Here is a 19111-nt window from a genome sequence, read left to right as displayed (position 1 = left end):
GCACCCCTTAAGCTAAATTGGCTGGATAAGCTATGTGCATCTCTATATAATTTCTCTGGAAAACACTGTGTGTTTTATTTACTATCCTGAACAAGCATTTGCTAATCAGCCTTCTACATTTTAGGCACAGAAAATACAAAGAAATATAAGATCCCTACCTCCAAGGAACTTACCCTTCTTGGGTAGGTCATATAAAGAAAATAATTGCATCTTAAATTTGATTAAATGCCAAATGAGTAGTATGGTGCTACAATAAGGAATTCATCACAGAAACCTCTTCCAGTAAGAGATAGTGTGACATAGTGGTTAAAGGTGCAAGACTTTAGACCAGACAATCTGTAGTTTTTTTTTCTGTAAAAGTCCGGATAGTATTGTCAACTCCGTTTCACATAGGTAGGTCTCTGTGTCTCTGTTGCATTTTCTTCTTCTCCTTCTTCTCTCTTCCTCCTCTTCCTCCTTCTTCACAAACCTTTAAGAACGTAAAAATCATTCTTAGCTCTTGGGTCATATAAAAACAGATTGGCACTGTAGTTTGCCAGCCCCTGCTTTAGAATCAGACCTGGGTTACTGTCCCACTGCTCCAATAGTTCTGTGTGGTCTTAGGCAAGTCCCTTACCCTCTTACAGTGTCATCTATAAATCGGGAACAATGATAGTAGGATTATTGTGAGGAAGAAATGTTTTTAATTTAGTACCTGACTCCTAAGTAAGTACTCAATAAATTATAGCTATGATACTATTATTATTGCTGTTATAATTTGCATTTTTTTCAGATTAGGCTCAGAACTGTTCTTTCAATTGCTCAGTCTTATAAATTAAGAGGCAAACAATATTTTTAAAATATATTTTTATTGATTTTAGAGAGGAAGAGGGAAACATCATAGAAACATCAATGATGAGAAAGAATCAATGACTGGCTGCCTCCAGCACACCCCACACTGGGGATCAAGCCTGCAAACCAGACATATGTCCTGATCGGAAATCAAACTGTAACCTCCTGGTTCATAGGTCAACACTCAACCACTGAGCCACACTGGCCAGGCAACTGTATTTTTAAAAAAATCAAATAGAGACTTAGAATTGCCTTGAATATATTTGCTCTTTGATGTAATTATCCTCATCTACTTCTTGGGCTGAAGTAAAAAAGTGGGATTACTAATTGCATTTCCTGATGTTTCTAATTTCTAAGTTAATAAAAAAGAATGGGGCACCTGAGTGTTAGTATTTGTGAAGGAAAAACAAGGGTATCTCTTGTGGAATATAAAGTGGGAAAGTGGTTGATTTGCCACAACTTGGCATTCTTTTTTAAAAAATATATTTTTATTGGTTTCAGAGAGGAAGGGAGAAGGAGAGAGAGAAACATCAATGATAAGAGAGAATCAGTGATCGGCTGCCTCCTGCACATCCCCTACTGGGGATCAAGCCTCCAACCTGGGCATGTGCCCTGACCACCCGGAATTGAACCGTGACCTCCTGGTTCTGAACCATGCCGGTCGGACTTGGCATTCTTTAGCTGTCCCATTTTCTTACTATAGGCTGTGGGTATTGTGGAGAAACAACTTCCTGACTAATTCCCAAGTCCAATTTGAGAATAGGTAAGATTGAGCCAAAGTAGTTTCAATGCCATGGAAATTGAGGTTTCTTAATCCTAATTACTGTCTACTATTTACCTTTTCTTACGACTCTTATACCATCCTGGCTGTTATGGTAATATATGATTTTAAGACCTTTCATTTTCAGTTTGACTTCCAGGTGAAAAGGCTTTTTCTCTGGGAATGTCCAGACCTCTAAAATTCAGTCCACTGATGATTTTATTTCTGTGATATCTGTTTATCTACCTAAGTCCTGGGGAAATGCTTTTTAAAATAAGTCTCTCCTTTATGTTTTTGAGAAGCAAGATTTAAAAACTTATTAAATTGTCAATGCGGTTAGTTTCTATAATGTCAAAGCACCCAAGTGTTTTGTTCATTGGGATAGTTTGCTTAAGAAGCTTAAAAGTGAGTTGCCAGTAGTAAAAATTGTCAGGGTAATCAATTAAGTCTGAAAAGTGATCACTCACTGCAGTGTACTTACAGAAGGTATAAAAAGCAAGACAGGGACAAAATATTTATTGCCTTAAACTTACAGCATCCAGAGTCCTGTGCTCAATTAATGTGATTCATTAATAAATATTAAGTGCCTTTGATGTATGAGTTATGGGAAATACAGATGTGAGTCACCCCTGCCCACAAAGCACTTACAACCTACTGTCTTAATAGGTAATGATTATTGAGCAGTACAATGTATTAGACACTGCTAGGCACTCTATAAGTATCACTTCATTTAAAGCTCATAACAACCCTGTGAGGTTGGTACTATTATCTTACCCATTTTACAGATGAGGAAATTGGGGCACGGAATGAATATATGACCTGCTTGAAATCAAATAACTTGTAAGTATTGAGCCAGGATTCAAGCTCCATCACTCTGGCTCAAAAGCCTCATTTTCTTAGCCCTTGGCCACATTGCCTTATGTTAAAACAATGAAACTTAACTGTGAAGACAAAACAAATTAGTATTATGATCAATTACATTTGCTGAAACAGGTTCACTGAGAAATTATTTACCCTAAGGTCACAGACTAGAACTTGATGGAGCCAGAATTTATACATCTATATGATTACAAACTTATGCTTTTACTTCTATACCATACTTTACTAAATTTCACGAGATGAAATATGTAGGGGGATAATACTGAAATTTGTAGGGATTTTGGAGGTGGATTGTGAAGGAGGGCTTTGAGAGAATGGAGATATAAGCCACTAGAGAAGTTAGTACTGATGTGAGAGCGAGATGATTAGAAAATTATAACATCTTTGGAAAGGGAAAACCCAGATTTCAGTTCTGTCTTTGTTACTTAATGCCAAATAATTTTGGGCAAGTCATTTATCCCCATTTTATAGATGAGGAAATAATGAGTGAGGGATTTATAATAGTATCTACTTCATAAGGTTATGAAGATCAACCTGATATATGCAGTGACAGTTGGGATGGGATTGGCTCAAGGTTCCAGGTGAAAGGATTTTCTTGGAAAAGTGGTTGATTATTTCTGAGAGGGAAGCTCATGAGAAGTTACATCTCATATTGAGATGGAGAGGCTTGGAATTGAGACAGCTTATATCAAATGGCCTCCAGCTTCTCAGAAACATAGGCAGTGAGATTGAGGGCTTGAGAAGGAGGATAAAGGTTGGAGGATTTGTAGGACACAAACAGATGAATACTACTAAAAGCATGTAAAACTAACCAGAAGTGAACAAAACCATTGATTTTTTTTTTACCTGTCTTGAAATTCATTGAGCTTTTAAGATAGGATCTAAGCATTCTTCAAGAAGTAGATAAATATTATCTACATATAAATACAACATACACACATATACTTTTTAATATGTGGAAATTTTATCAATTTTGATCACACCTAATACTCTAGTGATGTTCCTTGCATATTTTTTTTTACTATCAGAGGCTTATAGTGTGATAACCTGGAAGAATGGGCTGAAATCAATTAGAAAACCAATGGTGGGGCCTTTGGGTGATACTTGGTTCTTTAACCCTGAGAGGGCTTTTAGTATAAGAGGGTCAGAAATATGTAAGAGGAGTGGGACCTCTCTGTCTTGTGAAATATATCTCTTCGGGGTTGTGTTCTTTTTTGTCTGTTAGTGTTCATTTTAAATTTCATGATATCAATAATTTTTGTGCCTCTGCCTGTGTAGGAGGCTAGAGGTTTCTGCCTTGTCCCCCTAAGAAAGCACTCTTTTTGTTTAGGTTCTCATTATTGAGAATTGTTTTAACTCCATGATTAGGATTTGACCTTTCACAGAACCCAAATTAACTTGATCTGTCAACTTTATTCAAATAAATTTCAATTTTTCAGATGTCTGATGCTATAAGAAAAGGATCTTGAGTTTTTCCAACCTCAGTAATTATTCTCCTTGCTGATGTTTTAACTGCCAAGGTGTATGTCTCAAATTTGTCCAAGTGCTGAGTCTTCATCAGGGTACCCAGTGACATTTCAGCATTGGGTACTTTTCCTTACAGAGTCAGGATTGGTGACATGGAAAGAATTTATGCTGCTGTTATTAGTGTTTGTAGTACTGTAGCTGTGATTTCTTCACATGTATAAAGGGAAAACTTTAACTGAGCCTCTTAAGAGCTCTTGTGAGATAGTAGAGGAAAGCTATTACTATATCATATAGACAGAATTGAATGGATCTTTCCTCTCCCAAGTTGTTTATCAAACACAGGTGATACCCATTTGTCACTTTTTAATTTTGTTTTCTGTAGGTGAGATATTTTCAAAGTGTATTGTTCATTTATTTTATTTTATCCTCACCCGAGGATATTTTTCCATTGATTTTTAGGGAGAGTGGAAGAGAGAGGGAAACTACAGAGAAACATCTATGTGAGAGAAACATATTGATTGGTTGCCTCCGACCAGAGCCTGGGCCCAGGAGGAGCCTGCAACCAAGGTACGTGCCCTTGACCGGAATCGAACCTGGAACCCTTTGGTCCTCAGGCCAACGCTGTATCCACTGAGCCAAACTGGCTACGGCTTGTTCATTTATTTTAAATCTGAACCATTGTTAAAAAAAATTTTAAGCCCAGCCAGAATGGCTCAGTTGGTCATCCTGTGTACCGAAAGGTTGTTGGTTCGATTCCTGGTCAGGGTGTATACCTGGGTTGCGGGTTCAATCCCCATTCGAGGCATGTAGAGAAGGTAGCCGATCAATCTCTTGCATCGATGTTTCTCTTTCCCCCTCTTCTCTCTAAGTATGTCCTTGGGTGAGGATTTAAAAAAAGTTGATGTCATTGTACTGTTCACCATTTAATCATTGCTTCTCACTTTAAAAAAAACTGAGGGATCCCTCATCCCCAGTCCCTCCCCCTTCCTGACCAACTACTGCTCTTATACTTGCTATTTCTGCCTCATCACCTCATCACTTCCCACGCTGGCTGGCCTCTGCCCCTACTACTACACTGAAACTGCTCTTACCAGGGTCACCTATGACCTTCCTGTTGCCAACCCCAACTCTTTAATGCCTGTCTTTTTTTTTTTTTTTTACTTTGCTGCAGCATTTGCAGTTTCTCATTTCCTTCTCTTTTCTTCCTACTCCTGTGGCTTTCCCTTCCTAGATTCTTTCATCAGCTCCTCCTCCTCTACCAGAATTTTCATGTTAGCTATTAAATCTTGGGCTAAAACCCCAGCCCTATATTCATAGTCCTCTTCCCATTATATTTGCTCCCCAGGTAATTTCCTCTGCACCTGACTCAATCATCTTCTGACTGATAAGTGTGCATCTCCAGTTGAGAGACCAATCCCCCTTCCTTGAGCTCCAGATCCCACATATTCAACTGTGCATGTGTCACAGGTACATCAAACTCAACATGTCCAATACTGAACTGTGCATTTCCCCCTGTAAATCTGTTACCTGTCTCACTGAATGGCCCTGCTATCCACCTGGTTGCTCAGAACAGCTTACCCACCTAGTTGCCAGGTTAGTTCAGGCTGCTTAGTCTTTCATCACCCTTTTTCCTCCCAGTCTGCTTGGTTACCAAATCATTCTGAAAGATAATGTCTTCTAAAAATCACCCTGTCTCTACTCTCTTATATTAGGCCCTAAACTCTTAGTGCCTGAATGACTTCAGTGGCCTTCTATCTGACCTTTTTGACCCTCTGTAGTCTAGACCAATCTTTCTAAAATAGAAATCTGATATCAAGCCCCTGCTTATAACCCTTCTATGACTTCCTTTTGATTTCAGGATAAAGTCTAAACTCCCTTCTTCAACATGCAATGTCTTTTATGATTCACCTCCTGATGATCTTTTGCACCTCAACTCTTGTCACTTTATATCCCAGCCATAGTGAACAGCATGTGATTCCCTGAATGGTCTGTATTCTCTCACACTTCTTGACTGGATATATACTACTGTTCTGCCTACCTGGAAAACCTTTCTTTTACTTTGTTACCTGCTTAGGTGATGCCTCTGGAAAGACTTTTCTAATGTCTCACTCCCTCATGCTTGGTTAGGTACCTCTTTTCTTCTTTGATTATATATAGCTATAATTGTTAGTTCAGTCTGTTTTTTTGTTTGTTTGTTTGTTTGTTTTATTTGCTAACTGGACTTAGAGATAATTGGAGGAAAGATCTTGTTTTCATCTCTGAGCCCTGCGGGCCTACTTAGGCTAGTAGTTCATTCACATATATACTAAAAGAATGGCTGGCCAGTTAGAGTGAAACGAGATAAGAAAGTAAAATGTAACTAATAGGGATATACTGTGAATTTTGGAGTTAAAAAAAGTTCTAGAAATTTAATTTGCAGTTGATGTATATCTACATAATGTAATATTATTTGACCATAAAAGGGAATTAAGTTCTGATTCATGCTACAATGTGGATAAACCTTGAAAACATTATGCTAAGTGAAAGAAGTCAGACCAAAGGTCACATATTGTAGGATTCTATTTATATGAAATGTTCAGAATAGGCAAATTTATATGTAGAGAAAATGGGTTAGTGGTTTCCAGGGGCTGGGAGTTGGGGTAGGGGAAATAGAGAGTGACTGCTAATAAGTATGGGGTTTCTTTTTGGAGCAATGAAAAAAATATTTTAATTAGATAGTAGTGATCAATATACAACTTTGTGAATATACTAAAAGCCACCAAATTGTATAGTTTAAAAGGATAAACTATGGTTTGTGAATTATAGCTCAATAAAGCTGTTATTAAACAACTAGGGGCCCAGTGCACGAATTCATGCACCTTGAAAGGAACTGTGGGCCGCAAGACTGCAGTGGGCACAGGGGCAGGTCTTGGCCCATCCTTCGTGCCCCCACCCAGCCCCTCCCACCACGGTCCCCGGTCCCCTGTCTGCCAGCAGCTCCTCTCCCACTGCTGCTCCTATGTGCTGACGGCAGCCGGTCCCGCTCGCACCTGCTGATGGCGTGGAACAATTGGGGCCAGCACCAGCAGCGGGTGTGAGCAGGGCCGGTGCCATCAGCAGGTGTGAGCAGAGGCTGCTGCCCCGATCACTCCTTAGGAGCAGGGGGAGGTGGAGAAGCCCTTAGGGGTGATCAGGGCTGGCAGCTGCCGCTTGCATCTGCTGACGGCAGCCAGTGCAAGCGGCGGCTCTGGCTGTGGGTGCGAGCAGGGCCAGGGCCAGTGCCGGCAGTGGGTGCGAGCCGCGGCTCTGGTGCTGGCAGTGGGTGCGAGCAGGGCCATCGCTGGCAGCGGGTGCGTGAGGTGGCTGCTGGCCCCAATCACCCCTCAGGAGAAGGGGGAGGTGGAGAAGCCCTGATGACAGCGACCAGTGCCCCACCTTGCTCTGGCGCCCCCACTTCACCTGCTCCACCATCCTGCTGTGGCCTATGCCTGCCATGTTCCGCGCTTGCTCCCTGGTGGTCAGCGCACGTCATAGTGACTGGTTGTTCCTTTGTTCAGTTGTTCCGCCGTTCAGTCTATTGGCATATTAGCCTTTTATTATATAGGATTTGGTCAGTATAGGTTTATAGTACCTAGAACATTGTGCATATTTGAATATCAATATGGTGAGCCAGGTAAAATTCTAGCAATATGTTAATATCATAGTGCCAGTTTCAGGACTTCTATTCCATGTTTTGATTTTGAAGTATATATTTTAAAATTAAAATCTGATCTTTTAATAGTAGGGGAACTCAGTCAATCAACAAATATTATTGACTTTCTAATTTGTTAAATGTGTATTATTTGGCCAGCCACATGCTTTAGGAGTAACTTGAAATATGTGTGTGTTTAGCAATCCTGTGAATCAATGGATGGAGGTGGTAAACACATTTCTATCATGATTTCACTGTCAGGTTGGGATACTTTGGAGCATATTCTGTGTACAGATGGTTTGAAGCTATTTTCTCATTTTGTTACCTTCCCAATCACTTCTTCATATCTTGATCTAGAAATGCAATGATATGTGTTGTTACCCTAGGGAATGTTTTTGCCTTCTGTCTCAATGGATTGTATGAATATTGGACTCTTAGCTTTGTGAATTTAGTAATACTTTAAAATGTAATTGCATTCTGTCTAAAAATTGGTTCTGAACTACATGAGACTATCATAAAATATTTTCTGTTTTCAATTTAAAGATGTGTGTAGGGTATAAAAGAAGTTGTCTCTGTCTGAAAGAAGAGCTAATATTGTGTGTGTTTTTTTTAATTTCCAGGTCTTTTTGTGGGCCTTGTGCTTCGATATGGAATTCATGTTCCAAGTGATATAAATAACGTGACCCTGAGCTGTGAAGTGCAGTCAAGCCCAACTACCTTATTGGTAAATGTTAGTGGAAAATTTTATGAGTATACACTGAAAGGCGAAATTAGTCCACATGAACTCAATAACATTCAAGATAATGACATGCTTAGAAAGGTAAGTTCTTAATTAAAAGGAAATTTTGATTTTCAAAAAAGTGGATAATTAGGAGCAAAGTGATTCAGGAGAAAAATAATGAAATTTTAAATGATATTTACTAGTAAAATAATTAGCCTTTTAAAATGGAGTAAAACCTCAAGGAATGTAATGTAATGAAGAGTAATGAACATGTCTGTACATTTCATTTTCTGATTGAGGTTAAGTACTATAAACCTTTTTTTTTCACTCTGATGTTTGCAATTGTAATAAATGGTAACCAGTATTAAGTTAAGCAGAATTTATAAGTGTTTCTTCCAATTTGCAGATGGTCCTTAGAGTTTATAGTACTCCAGCACATTGAGTTGATAATACATAAAATATTCTATTAATATCTCTTTGAATTCTTTCTTGCCTTGATGGTATTCTATACTGAGGACAATTTAATATTTCTTTAATTCATAATCTGGCACAACTTCAGAGGCTTCAATCTGAGTGTCAGTTATTGTACCAGGCTGTACATAGAGCCTTATGTAGGAGGTTGGGTTGCAGTCTCACTAGCTCCCAGACATTCTTCAAGCTGCTTTCTTCTGTTACCCTCATAGTTTCTATTCCTGAAACTTCTCAGGGTCTCTTTGTTTCCACCCACTCTTGGCCATTTGCCTCCATTTCTATCTTCTACATTGGTAGGACTTGGCTTTTATAACTACTTGATTGTGTTCCTGAACATCTTGAATGCTTTTTAAAATTTCATATGAACTTCAAGTTTATTTTGCAGCAAGAGTTCTTTCTACCTGGGGAAAATTCCAGTTTCTTAAAAGTTCTAGTAAATGAACTTGTAGCATGGGTATGTGTATAGATGCTTTGTGTTCATGTCAAATCCTACTAGAGCCTTATGAACAGAAGGGGGTATCTGTATTATTCTAGGGAATAAGTATTAAAAGAAATGGACTGTCAGGATTAGAAATGACTTGTACAGAAACTTTTTACCATACTATTATGTTACTAGTAGCCCTGCGCACGAATCCGTGCACCAGTACCTCGCTGCCACCCTCCAGTAGCTTTCAGCCTCCTGTCCTGCCCTCCTGTAACTCCCCCTGCCCCCCGCCCCCCCTCATAGCTTGCTGCCCTGCCCCCTCTGTAGCTCTCCACTGCCCACTTGTAGCCAGTAGCTCGCTGCCGCCCTCCTGTAGCTCTCTGCCTGCTGCCCTGCCCTCCTGTAGATCCCTCCGCCACCCCCGCCCCGCCCCCTCTCATAGCTTGCTGCCCTGCCCCCTCCTGTAGCTCTCCGCCACCGGCTTGTAGCTTGCTGCCCCACCCTCCTGCTTATCCCTGATCCGGTTGTTACACAATCGGTCATTATGCTTCACGGCATAATGACCATTTGCATATTACATATTTATTATATAGGATATACCTTTAGAGATATTACCTAGGCATAAAGAAGTTGGTTTCCTCTTGCCAAACATAATGCTGTACCCCCATATTTCATGTTACCAGTTTTAGGTCTCATTTAGAGGAAATATATGATCATGCTTTCTCCTATTTTTAAGGTTTTTAATATAGTATTTCAACACATTTTCACAGATCTGACTTAACTGGTTGTTCCAAATCTATGTCCTTGTCATTTGGTTGAGAATGAAACAACATATATCCTATATGAAATATTTTTTGGTTACCACACTAAGATTCTTGCCTTTCACCAGTTTAACATTCCTTTTTTTTCCTTTTGATAGTGTGATAATATAATATGAAGTGTTATAAGGGAATTCTGCTAAAAGAACTCTTTATTTTAACAGGTTACTTTTGATCCGGAAGTATTTTTCAACATATTACTTCCTCCTATCATATTTTATGCAGGATATAGTCTGAAAAGAGTAAGTACTTTTGTATTTCATATACTTTGAACAATGTTAAACGCCATGGGCTTTATCATCTTTGACTCTTCAGAAACAGACAGTTCTTCCCAGCTTTCCCTCCCTTCTCTTCTCCTTCTCCTTTATAAATGCTGAAATTTATGCCTGTAAAAAAATTATTTCTCTTATTTCCTTTAATGAATAAGGCATTTCATATTAGCACACTAGAATAGAAAACCTTTATTTTGTTAAGTATTCTAACACAGTGTAACCTTTTCTTTTGTCAGAGACATTTCTTTCGAAACCTTGGGTCTATTCTAGCGTATGCTTTTCTTGGAACAGCAATTTCTTGTTTCGTAATTGGGTAAGTACTTGCAGCTTAAAACATGTTTTAGCTTTCAAATTATAATTTTAAAATAATGCATATTTGGTTTATGCAGTGTTGTATTTCTGAATGAGTCTAAGGACTTTTTCAGTAAAATGTGTTCACATAGATAAGTCGTTTGAATTTTCCTTAAGGCCAGGGCATTACCCTATTTAAATGACATGAATTAAATTTGGGATTAGTTACAAAGTACTACAGTGGACTCATCTTATTCTTAATATATACTAACTTCCTTAACAGTTGATTTTTTTTCTAAAGTATAAATATGTTTATTGGACAGGTCAATAATGTATGGCTGTGTAACACTGATGAAAGTAACTGGACAACTTGCGGGAGATTTTTACTTTACAGATTGCCTGCTGTTCGGTGCCATTGTATCAGCAACTGATCCAGGTATGTTTTACATGAGAGGAGATTAAGTACTTAAGGAACAGTGTTTTGCTGGCAAAACATTTGTGGGCAATTCTTCCTTTGAGGTGCAGAATTCATGATTAGGTACTTCCCATAGTACTGTACTCTCCAGTTATGGAGGGGGGAAAACGAAATTCATGGTTCCTTTTGGCTTAAGCACACATTTTTTTCTTTTACTTTATTACATTTGCCTGTTACTGGTCCACACAATCTGATGCTGTTTGGACACAGACTATAAGGTATTTTTTTCAGAATTCTGAGTTGGTCTTTATTCCTAGTGATTAGGTATGGGAGATGAACTAGATTAATAAAAATGGGTAAAATTATATACTTCCTTTCAAGCTTCTAGAAAAACAGTTCCCTAAAAATCTTGTGTTTACATTCAGCTACTGCATGTAAGAGTAAGAAAAGAAGTTTTTACATGATTGTAAGAAGGCAATTGTGCTACTACAAGTATGATTTTGGGTCATTGGTGGGCTTTAGTATACATTAAAGGATTGTTTTTATAAAATTGGCCTTATGATTATAAAATAGTCTTGATATTAGCACAGCTGAAGAATGAATTTAATTGTACTGAGTTAGGTTATAGTTTTCCAAATATAGTATTGGTGGGCTTAACAGCTACAAATTAGGCAGTTAAAGAATATGTAGGCTGAAGAGGTAGGGATAGAAACATAGGTTGCAGTTTTTTAAATATGTTTTTATTGATTGGAGGGAGAGGGAGAGGGAGAGGGAGAGGGAGAGGGAGAGGGAGAGGGAGAGAGACTGATGAGAGAGAACCATCAATTGGCTGCCTCCTGCACTCCCCCTACTGGGGATAGAGCCTGCAACCAGGCATGTGACCTGACTGGCAATCTAACTGGCCACCCCTGGGTACATGGGAGGATGCTCAACCAACTGACCCATACTGGCCAGGGCTAGGTTGCAGTTTTTGAACTGAGGAAGCAAGTTTTCTTATACTAGACTTTAGAAGCTCAGTAGAGGTTTGTTCTGTTATACCTTTTGACCCTGAATGTTAATTACCTTCTATTGTCATCCAGCACAATTAAAGGGGTAGGATCCTGAGGTTATCTCTGAATTCTGTGTTAACCTTGATGACTATGGAAAATAGGGAAATGTTTTATACTCTATAAGAGATTATTTTAAAGATAAGAAGACATTTTAGAGATGTATTTATGTAGTTTAGCATTTTTAAAACAGAAAATCAAATTGCTTCCTTAAAGACCACCAAGACTGCCCCCTCATTATTTGAAACTGCTTTCATTATCAAGTGAAGATAGCATGGTTTTTGCAAGGAGCCAGTGTTCTCTGTTTTCTGTGTCATCACTAGAAGCAAGGTCCTCTATTTTTTAAAGCCTATGAGGAATTTAAATCAATAGAACTGGCTACATTGCTTCAACCTTATGGTTTTGTTCTGATAGGAGTATTGCCTGAATGGCCCAAGCAAAAATCTTTTCCTTATATAGAATTGGGCAGTTATATTTATTCTGAATTATAAAGGCATACGCCCCTGTTTGGGTTTATTTAGTGAGTGAGCTGTATGTGACTCAGCAATTATGACATAACTTCAGTCTCATCATATTTTCTAAGAATTTTCATGTAAAAGAAGTTTGTTTTTTTTTTCCTTCTCAAGCTGTAATAGCATGATTGTTGGCTTCTTATTAAGTTAAAGCAGCTATAATTCTGGTCAAAAAGCAAACTTGCCCTGCCAGTGTGGCTCAGTGGTTGAGTGTTGACCTATGTACCAGGAGGTTGCTGGTTCGATTCCTGGTCAGGGCACATACACGGGTTGCCGGATCAATCCCCAGCTGGGGCATGCAGGAGGCAGCTGATTGATGTTGATGTTTCTCTCTCATCGATGTTTCTATACCGCCCTCTCCTTTCCCCCCTCTCTAAAAATCAATAAAAGCATATGTTTTAAAAAAAAGCAAACTTGTGTTTTCATTTCCTACTATCTTTGCTAAACCAGTGTGCTTGAAATTTGCAAGTCAAATAGAAGTGAGTTGTAAGGCTCCAAGGAAGAAATGAAGTTAGCAGCAGGAAATGCTTTTCATAATATTCTTCTTCAAAGATTAATGATCATCTGGTCTATAAGAAATTTTGAATAAATTCCTTATGGAAAATAAATGTACAGGACAAGAATATTAGCATTCACACGAAGAATGTAGTCCAACTCAGTCTTCCAAGGTTATTTTCAGCTGTTTGTAAGAGAGAGAAAGGAGATAGTGTGGGTATACATTTAGGGAAAAGAAAAATATTGACATAAAATTACTGAATCTTTAATATGGTAAGAGAATGTTTATTCAAGTTGAATTCTAGGACAAAGAAAGGAACTTCTAAATAACAATTATAATCATCTACGGAGGGGAATATGTTATATTTATAATGTCTAAATATTACTCTGACTCTTTTTACTTGCTAGTGACTGTTCTTGCCATATTCCACGAGCTTCAAGTTGATGTTGAACTTTATGCACTTCTTTTTGGTGAAAGTGTTCTCAATGATGCTGTTGCCATAGTGCTATCTTCGTAAGTGTTTTTTTCTTATTATATTCCGTATATTGAATGTTAGGGTACTAGGAACCAAAAGTCACTTATTGAATGAAGTGCATTATGAATGGAAACATTTGGAAAAAATGAGACATTATTTCCCTTTTGAAAAAATGCATACTTACAGATAACATGGAAAATGCAGGGATGAAAAAGAAAGAAAAAAATATGTACTCTTACACCAAAAGACAACTGTTGTAAACTAGCGGCCCAGCCTGCCCCCTCTCACACTACGGGAGCCTTCAGGGGAAGTCCTACGACTTAGGCCCTTAGGCCCGCTCAGGGCGAGGAGCGAGGAGCCGGCCTAAGCCACAGTCTGGCCTCCCTCTGCGGCTGTCTGGCTTCCCTCTGCAGGAGGCGACTGGGCAATCATGGGAAGGCTCCGCCCCCATCACCTCAATTGTTGCTGCCACTGCTGACCACCATGGCTGCTGGCACTGGGCCCTCGCTTCTTAGCACTGGCCCCGCCCCCACCCACTGGTGGGTGGGGGGCGATCTGGGGCCAGGCCAGCTGTGGGAGGGGCTGTGGGAGGTTGAGGTACAGCAGGTCGCACCTCTGCAGAGGCGTGGCGCCCAGACCAGCCTCGCAGCTGCCTCTATGGCTGCCTCTGCAGAAGGGCTCTCACCCAGGTGAAAGGGGCAGTGGCGGTGGCGCTGCCTTCTCTCCCGCTGCAATACCTCCTCTGCTCCCGCTCCCGCAACATTTCTAGGGTGTCTAATGTGGTGTCACCAACCAGGGACAGCTCACTGGGCAATGCACTCTTGTGGGGGTATTTAGCTGTGGTAGCATTGCATATTTGAGGTTCCCCAATGTCCCTGATCTATGGAGTTGGCCATGATGACTGGGAGTCCTGGGTGGGGAGAACCAATCTGGGGGGAGACATGGTGTGGTGAAGGCTGGGGCATATCTGTGGTGATGGGCTGGAATGTGGAGGCTGGGACTGGGGTCTGGAGACTGGACAGGGGCCAGAGATCTCACCTGGCTACTGAGGGATGTGGCCATCTGCTGGCCAGAGAGGTGAAGCCTGTGGTTCTCTGAGAGCATGTGCTGCTGGGGCTCATGGGGTTTGTTAGGTCTGTGCTGACAGGAGACAGGCCAAGAGATGTTGTGAGAGTTTTCGAAATTTTATTTTTAATACACACCAGTATATCCATTTCAGCAAGCAAGAGTAGGGAGGGCAGGATATGTATGTCTCTGTGTAGGTCGGACGTAGGTGCAGGCGGTTGTAGGAAGCTGGGTCTAGTGTTGCTTTTCTCGGCTGCTTAGTTTCTCTTGTGACACCTGAAATGAAAATAACAGGAAAACAGCAGAGAGGACAGGAGCTTCAAGCAGGGACAATAGAAAAGTAGTGAGCGCAGAGGAGAAACAGGGCAGGGGAAAGATACAGAATATGCCTAACAGGGTTTGGCTGGCCTGGGACCCAATCTGCTGCTGGATCCCCTGCTGCTGCATCCCTGAGGCTGCTGGAACTGGGCGTGTCCTGCCAGGCCTGCAGCCATGCCAGCGCTGCCTTTCTGTTGTTGCTGTTGCTGCTGCTGCTGTTGCTCCGTTGCATCTCTCTGTACTGTGGTTCATACTCGCCACACTGGGGTTGCGCCTCGGGTTCATGATGTTTAAGGCCTCGCCCTGGGGGTTCAGGCCTCCCATTGCTTACTTCTGCGGAGGGACAGCAGGTCGTGGCCCACTGGCTTGCATGGTGTTCAGGTTCAGCAGGCTGGTCTAGAGCGGAAGGCCGGGCTGGCTGGCCACTTACTTGGCCGTGTGCTATTTGATGAGAGCTGCCATCAGCTGAGGGTTTGACTTGAGGATGTTGAGCACTTGCTGCTGCTGGGGGAGCTGGGAGACTTCAGGGTCTGCAGCAGGTCCTGCAGGGCACCTGGAGAGATGCTCTGAGGTGGCTGCGCCTTGGGTCTGCATAGACATCACGGGTCTGGGCATGCCTCACATTGGCTGTTGCTGGCTGCCACTGCTGGGGGTAGGGGGGCAGAATAACAGGCCCACTGACCTGGTTGGGTCACATTCAGGCCCATGGGGGACATCTGGCTCTCAGGGGTCACTGTGCCTCAGGGGCATACTGTTGTCGGTGCTCACCCAGTACAGGTGCTGCTGCTGCTGCTGCACCTCACGTGCAATCTGCCAGGCGCCTCCACTGCTGCAGGTGGGCCTGGGCGGGGAGGGGCGGGGCGGGGGGGGGCACGCTGGCACCTGGTTAGTGGGCTTCCCAGTGCAAACTGTGGTGGGGGCTGAGTTCTGGCCATGCTGGAGAAGCCAGCTAGTGACATGCTCACAGGTGAGGGCTGGGGCAGAGTCGGGGGCTGTGGTGTCCAGGGTGTGCTGGGATGCAGTGTGGGGAGCCGGGGTGGTGCTGAAGGAGGGGAAGGCAGACTCTGCTGAGGCACGGTGCGGGTGTCGATGGTGGCGTTTGCTGGCGCATGAGCTACGTGTGCTGCCGGCGGCGCTGTATCTCCTGCTGGCGGAGCTTCTGCTTGATGTTGAGGCAGTAGGGAATGGGGCATGTATTTTCTTGGCAGTTTTTGGCATGGTAGCAGCAAAGGGTGACGAATTGCTTGCACACTCCGCAACCTCCATTGGTCTTGTGTTGGCAGCCCTTGGTGTGCTGCACAATCCAGTTCATCTTCTGGCAGGATGGCTGCGGACAGTTGGTGCCGTGGCACTGGCGGGCATGCCTCAGGGATTGGATGCAGCGCTGGATAGCCTAGCGCCGCCGCCACTCCTGGAAGCTCCTGAACTGTGGCTCACCCTGGCTGCTGCTCTCATTGTCCAGGCCCAGGCCCACCTTCACCATCTTGTGGGTGTGGCCTTTATGTTGTAGCAGTTGATGTCCTTGCACCAGCCACCGCTCCCTCGGCGGAGGCACTGCCTCCGCTCCGGCTTCCGCAGCAGCAGTTACTGCCTTCTCGGCTCCAGCTCCCACAGTGTAGGTACCACCTCCCCACTCCCGCTCCCCAGGCTGTGGCACCACCATGGTGTCGCTTCTCCTGTGCAGCCAGCCCTGGCAGCTGCTGTGGCTTTGTCCAGATGGTCGTCCGGAAGACGTCCGGAAGGTCTCCCAGTCTAATTAGCATACTACTCTTTTATTAGTATAGACTAGAGGCCTGTTGCATGAAATTCGTGCACTGGGGGGGGGGGTGTCCCTCAGCCCAGCCTGCCCCCTCTCACAGTCTGGGAACCCTCAGGGGCGGGAGGCGACCTAGCAATCAGGGAAGGGCGATGCCCCCATCACACCTCTGCTGCTGCCACTGCCGGCAGTGCAAGCCTTGGCCAGCCCTGGTTACCTGAGCCTCAGGCAGCCCTGGGCTGCTGGGCAGCCGACATCCTAGGCTTGCCTGCACCTCAGGCTGGCCCAGGGTGGCTGGGGGGTTGAGGGGACTGGGGGACTCTGGAAGCAGGCATGTGGAGTGGCTGGGCCCGGCTTTGCCGTGCACCTGCCACCCCGGCGGGGCTGAGGGGAATGGGAACTGCCATCTTGTGGCTGTGGGCACCGCCATCTTTGAGGGTGTGGCATTCAATTAGCATATTCCCTATTTATTGGCTGTGGGTGCCACCATCTTTGAGGCTGTGGCAGTCAATTAGCATATTCCCTCTTTATTAGATAGGATTTTAAAAGTAGCATGCTATATATGTCCAAACCTAGCTTTCTCTTACATAACTGTATTCTGGGAATCTTTTCATATCAAAACAGTTTTCTCATTCCTTGTTTTTAGCTATATAGTGTTCTATGTGAATTAAACTATAGTTTATTTTATCAGTCCCCTAATGTTGGAAACATAAAGTATTTTCAATTCTTTGCTATCCAAATAATGCTTCAGTGATTAAACTTGAACTTACCTGTTTTATACATGCATAGGTATATTAGTAGGATAAATTTCCAGAAGTAAGATTAGTGGGTTTAAGGGTAAATATATTTATAATTTTGTTAGACAATGCTAAATTGCCCACCAAAGGGATTATGCCATTTTGCACTTTAAGTGCTAAGTTATGGGAGTGCCTGTGTCCTTGTAACTTCACCAGCAGACTATTGGTAAGACTTGTATTTTTGCTAATTTGATTATTGAGAAATTTCTCATTGTGGTTTTTTAAAATTTTCTCTTATTTAATATAATCATTTCAGAAACACTTTTTAATTTTTACAAGTGTTAAATAATACTCTTTTTTAAAGACAATTATTGAAATGAGCAATATTTGAATATAATTCTAGAAATTACTATACCTATTATTAGAAGGTGTTTGCAGGTGAAAGAAGGGGTCTCAACCTCTGAGGAATTCAAACCTGCCAACCCACACCTACTAAGCAAATATCTAACCCTATAGATATTTTTACCCTATACCAGAACTTTCTATGAGAGAAAAGTAAAAGCTCACATTTTCTCTTTATTTTTATTTATCTCCTTAATTTTCACTTTATTAACTATAAAAGAGTAACCAGTAACTGACTGGTTTGCATAGCTTGAGTGGCCAAATACTTACTGCAAAGTGGAAAATTATCCTTTCTGAAAGGTAACACTGATCCTTTAAATATTGTGTGTAAAGATATGCAAAAGATCAAATCCTTTTTGGTGAATGTGATTTATGTAAATTCCACCCCCTTTGACATATTCATTTCCAGACATTTTGCAGCTGTCTATAGCTAATGTAAATTTATTTTAAGAAATAAAGCATATGCCGGGGTGTAGGGGAGGCCGGGGGAAGGTCAATGGGGGGAAAAAGGAGACATATGTGCTACTATTTCTAATACTTTAAACAATAAAATTAAAAAAGAAATAAAACCTAAAGGCTAGAACTAATGTTGATACAGAACATATGTACCCTCAATGACAATAGTTGCAAAGTAAAAGTTTTATATTATTTGAAGGGAGGAAGAAATGAATAGTGTGGTTATAACTTAGGTGTTACAAAAATTAATGAAGCTACAAAGATTGTTGAAGCTTTCAGTACATAGGAGCATGTAAGATCACTATATGAAAAAAATAAGGTATAGGCAGTTACTTTTAGCATGGATTCCTCATCTTAGATAGTTATTCTGCTACTTAATCATCTTACTAATAAGTAATAAAGTTACTAATAAAATTATTAATATAATCAATACATTTGTAACAAAAATTCCTTCCTCATTGTCTGTTGGATGAAGAGTCAGAAAAATCTCTGTTCTGGTCCTGTCTTAAACTGACATGCCCTGTACCTTACTTTTCCCATTAGTAAAGTAACTTATTTCTTACAAATTTGAGAAAGAACAGTTGAATAGTATTAAGGGAGGAAATAACTCACAAAGGGCCACAGTCCTCCTTCTATTATAGCCTTTCTCAAACAGGGTTCTGTGAGGGAATATAAGCCTTATAGAGAATGATTCAAGTGATTTCTTTTCTCAGTTCTCTTTTAAGGATGGTACATAGCTAGTACTATTCTAGATTTCATAGAAGATAAGTTAACTCATTACATGGTCTGGTGGAACTCTGGTGGAGAAGGACTGTATATCTAGAGAATA

General features: G+C 41.6%; 1 protein-coding gene across 2 annotated transcripts in view; it reads left to right on the top strand.

The window, feature by feature from the left end:
• The window catches only part of SLC9A6 (solute carrier family 9 member A6), a 55857-nt gene that overhangs the window by 1845 nt on the left and 34901 nt on the right, over positions 1–19111 (top strand). For both annotated transcript variants that reach the window (XM_079765509.1, XM_079765508.1), the window contains exons 2-6: positions 8228–8427; positions 10206–10283; positions 10550–10626; positions 10928–11040; positions 13481–13586. In XM_079765509.1, coding sequence (XP_079621635.1) covers positions 8228–8427; positions 10206–10283; positions 10550–10626; positions 10928–11040; positions 13481–13586 — 574 coding nt within the window. The remainder of the gene's footprint in view (positions 1–8227; positions 8428–10205; positions 10284–10549; positions 10627–10927; positions 11041–13480; positions 13587–19111) is intronic.

Source organism: Cnephaeus nilssonii, assembly GCF_951640355.1.
Source record: "Cnephaeus nilssonii genome assembly, chromosome: X".
NCBI lineage: Eukaryota > Metazoa > Chordata > Mammalia > Chiroptera > Vespertilionidae > Cnephaeus > Cnephaeus nilssonii.
The sequence above is the reverse complement of the archived record's forward strand: the minus strand, read 5'-3'. Positions and strand labels throughout refer to the sequence as shown.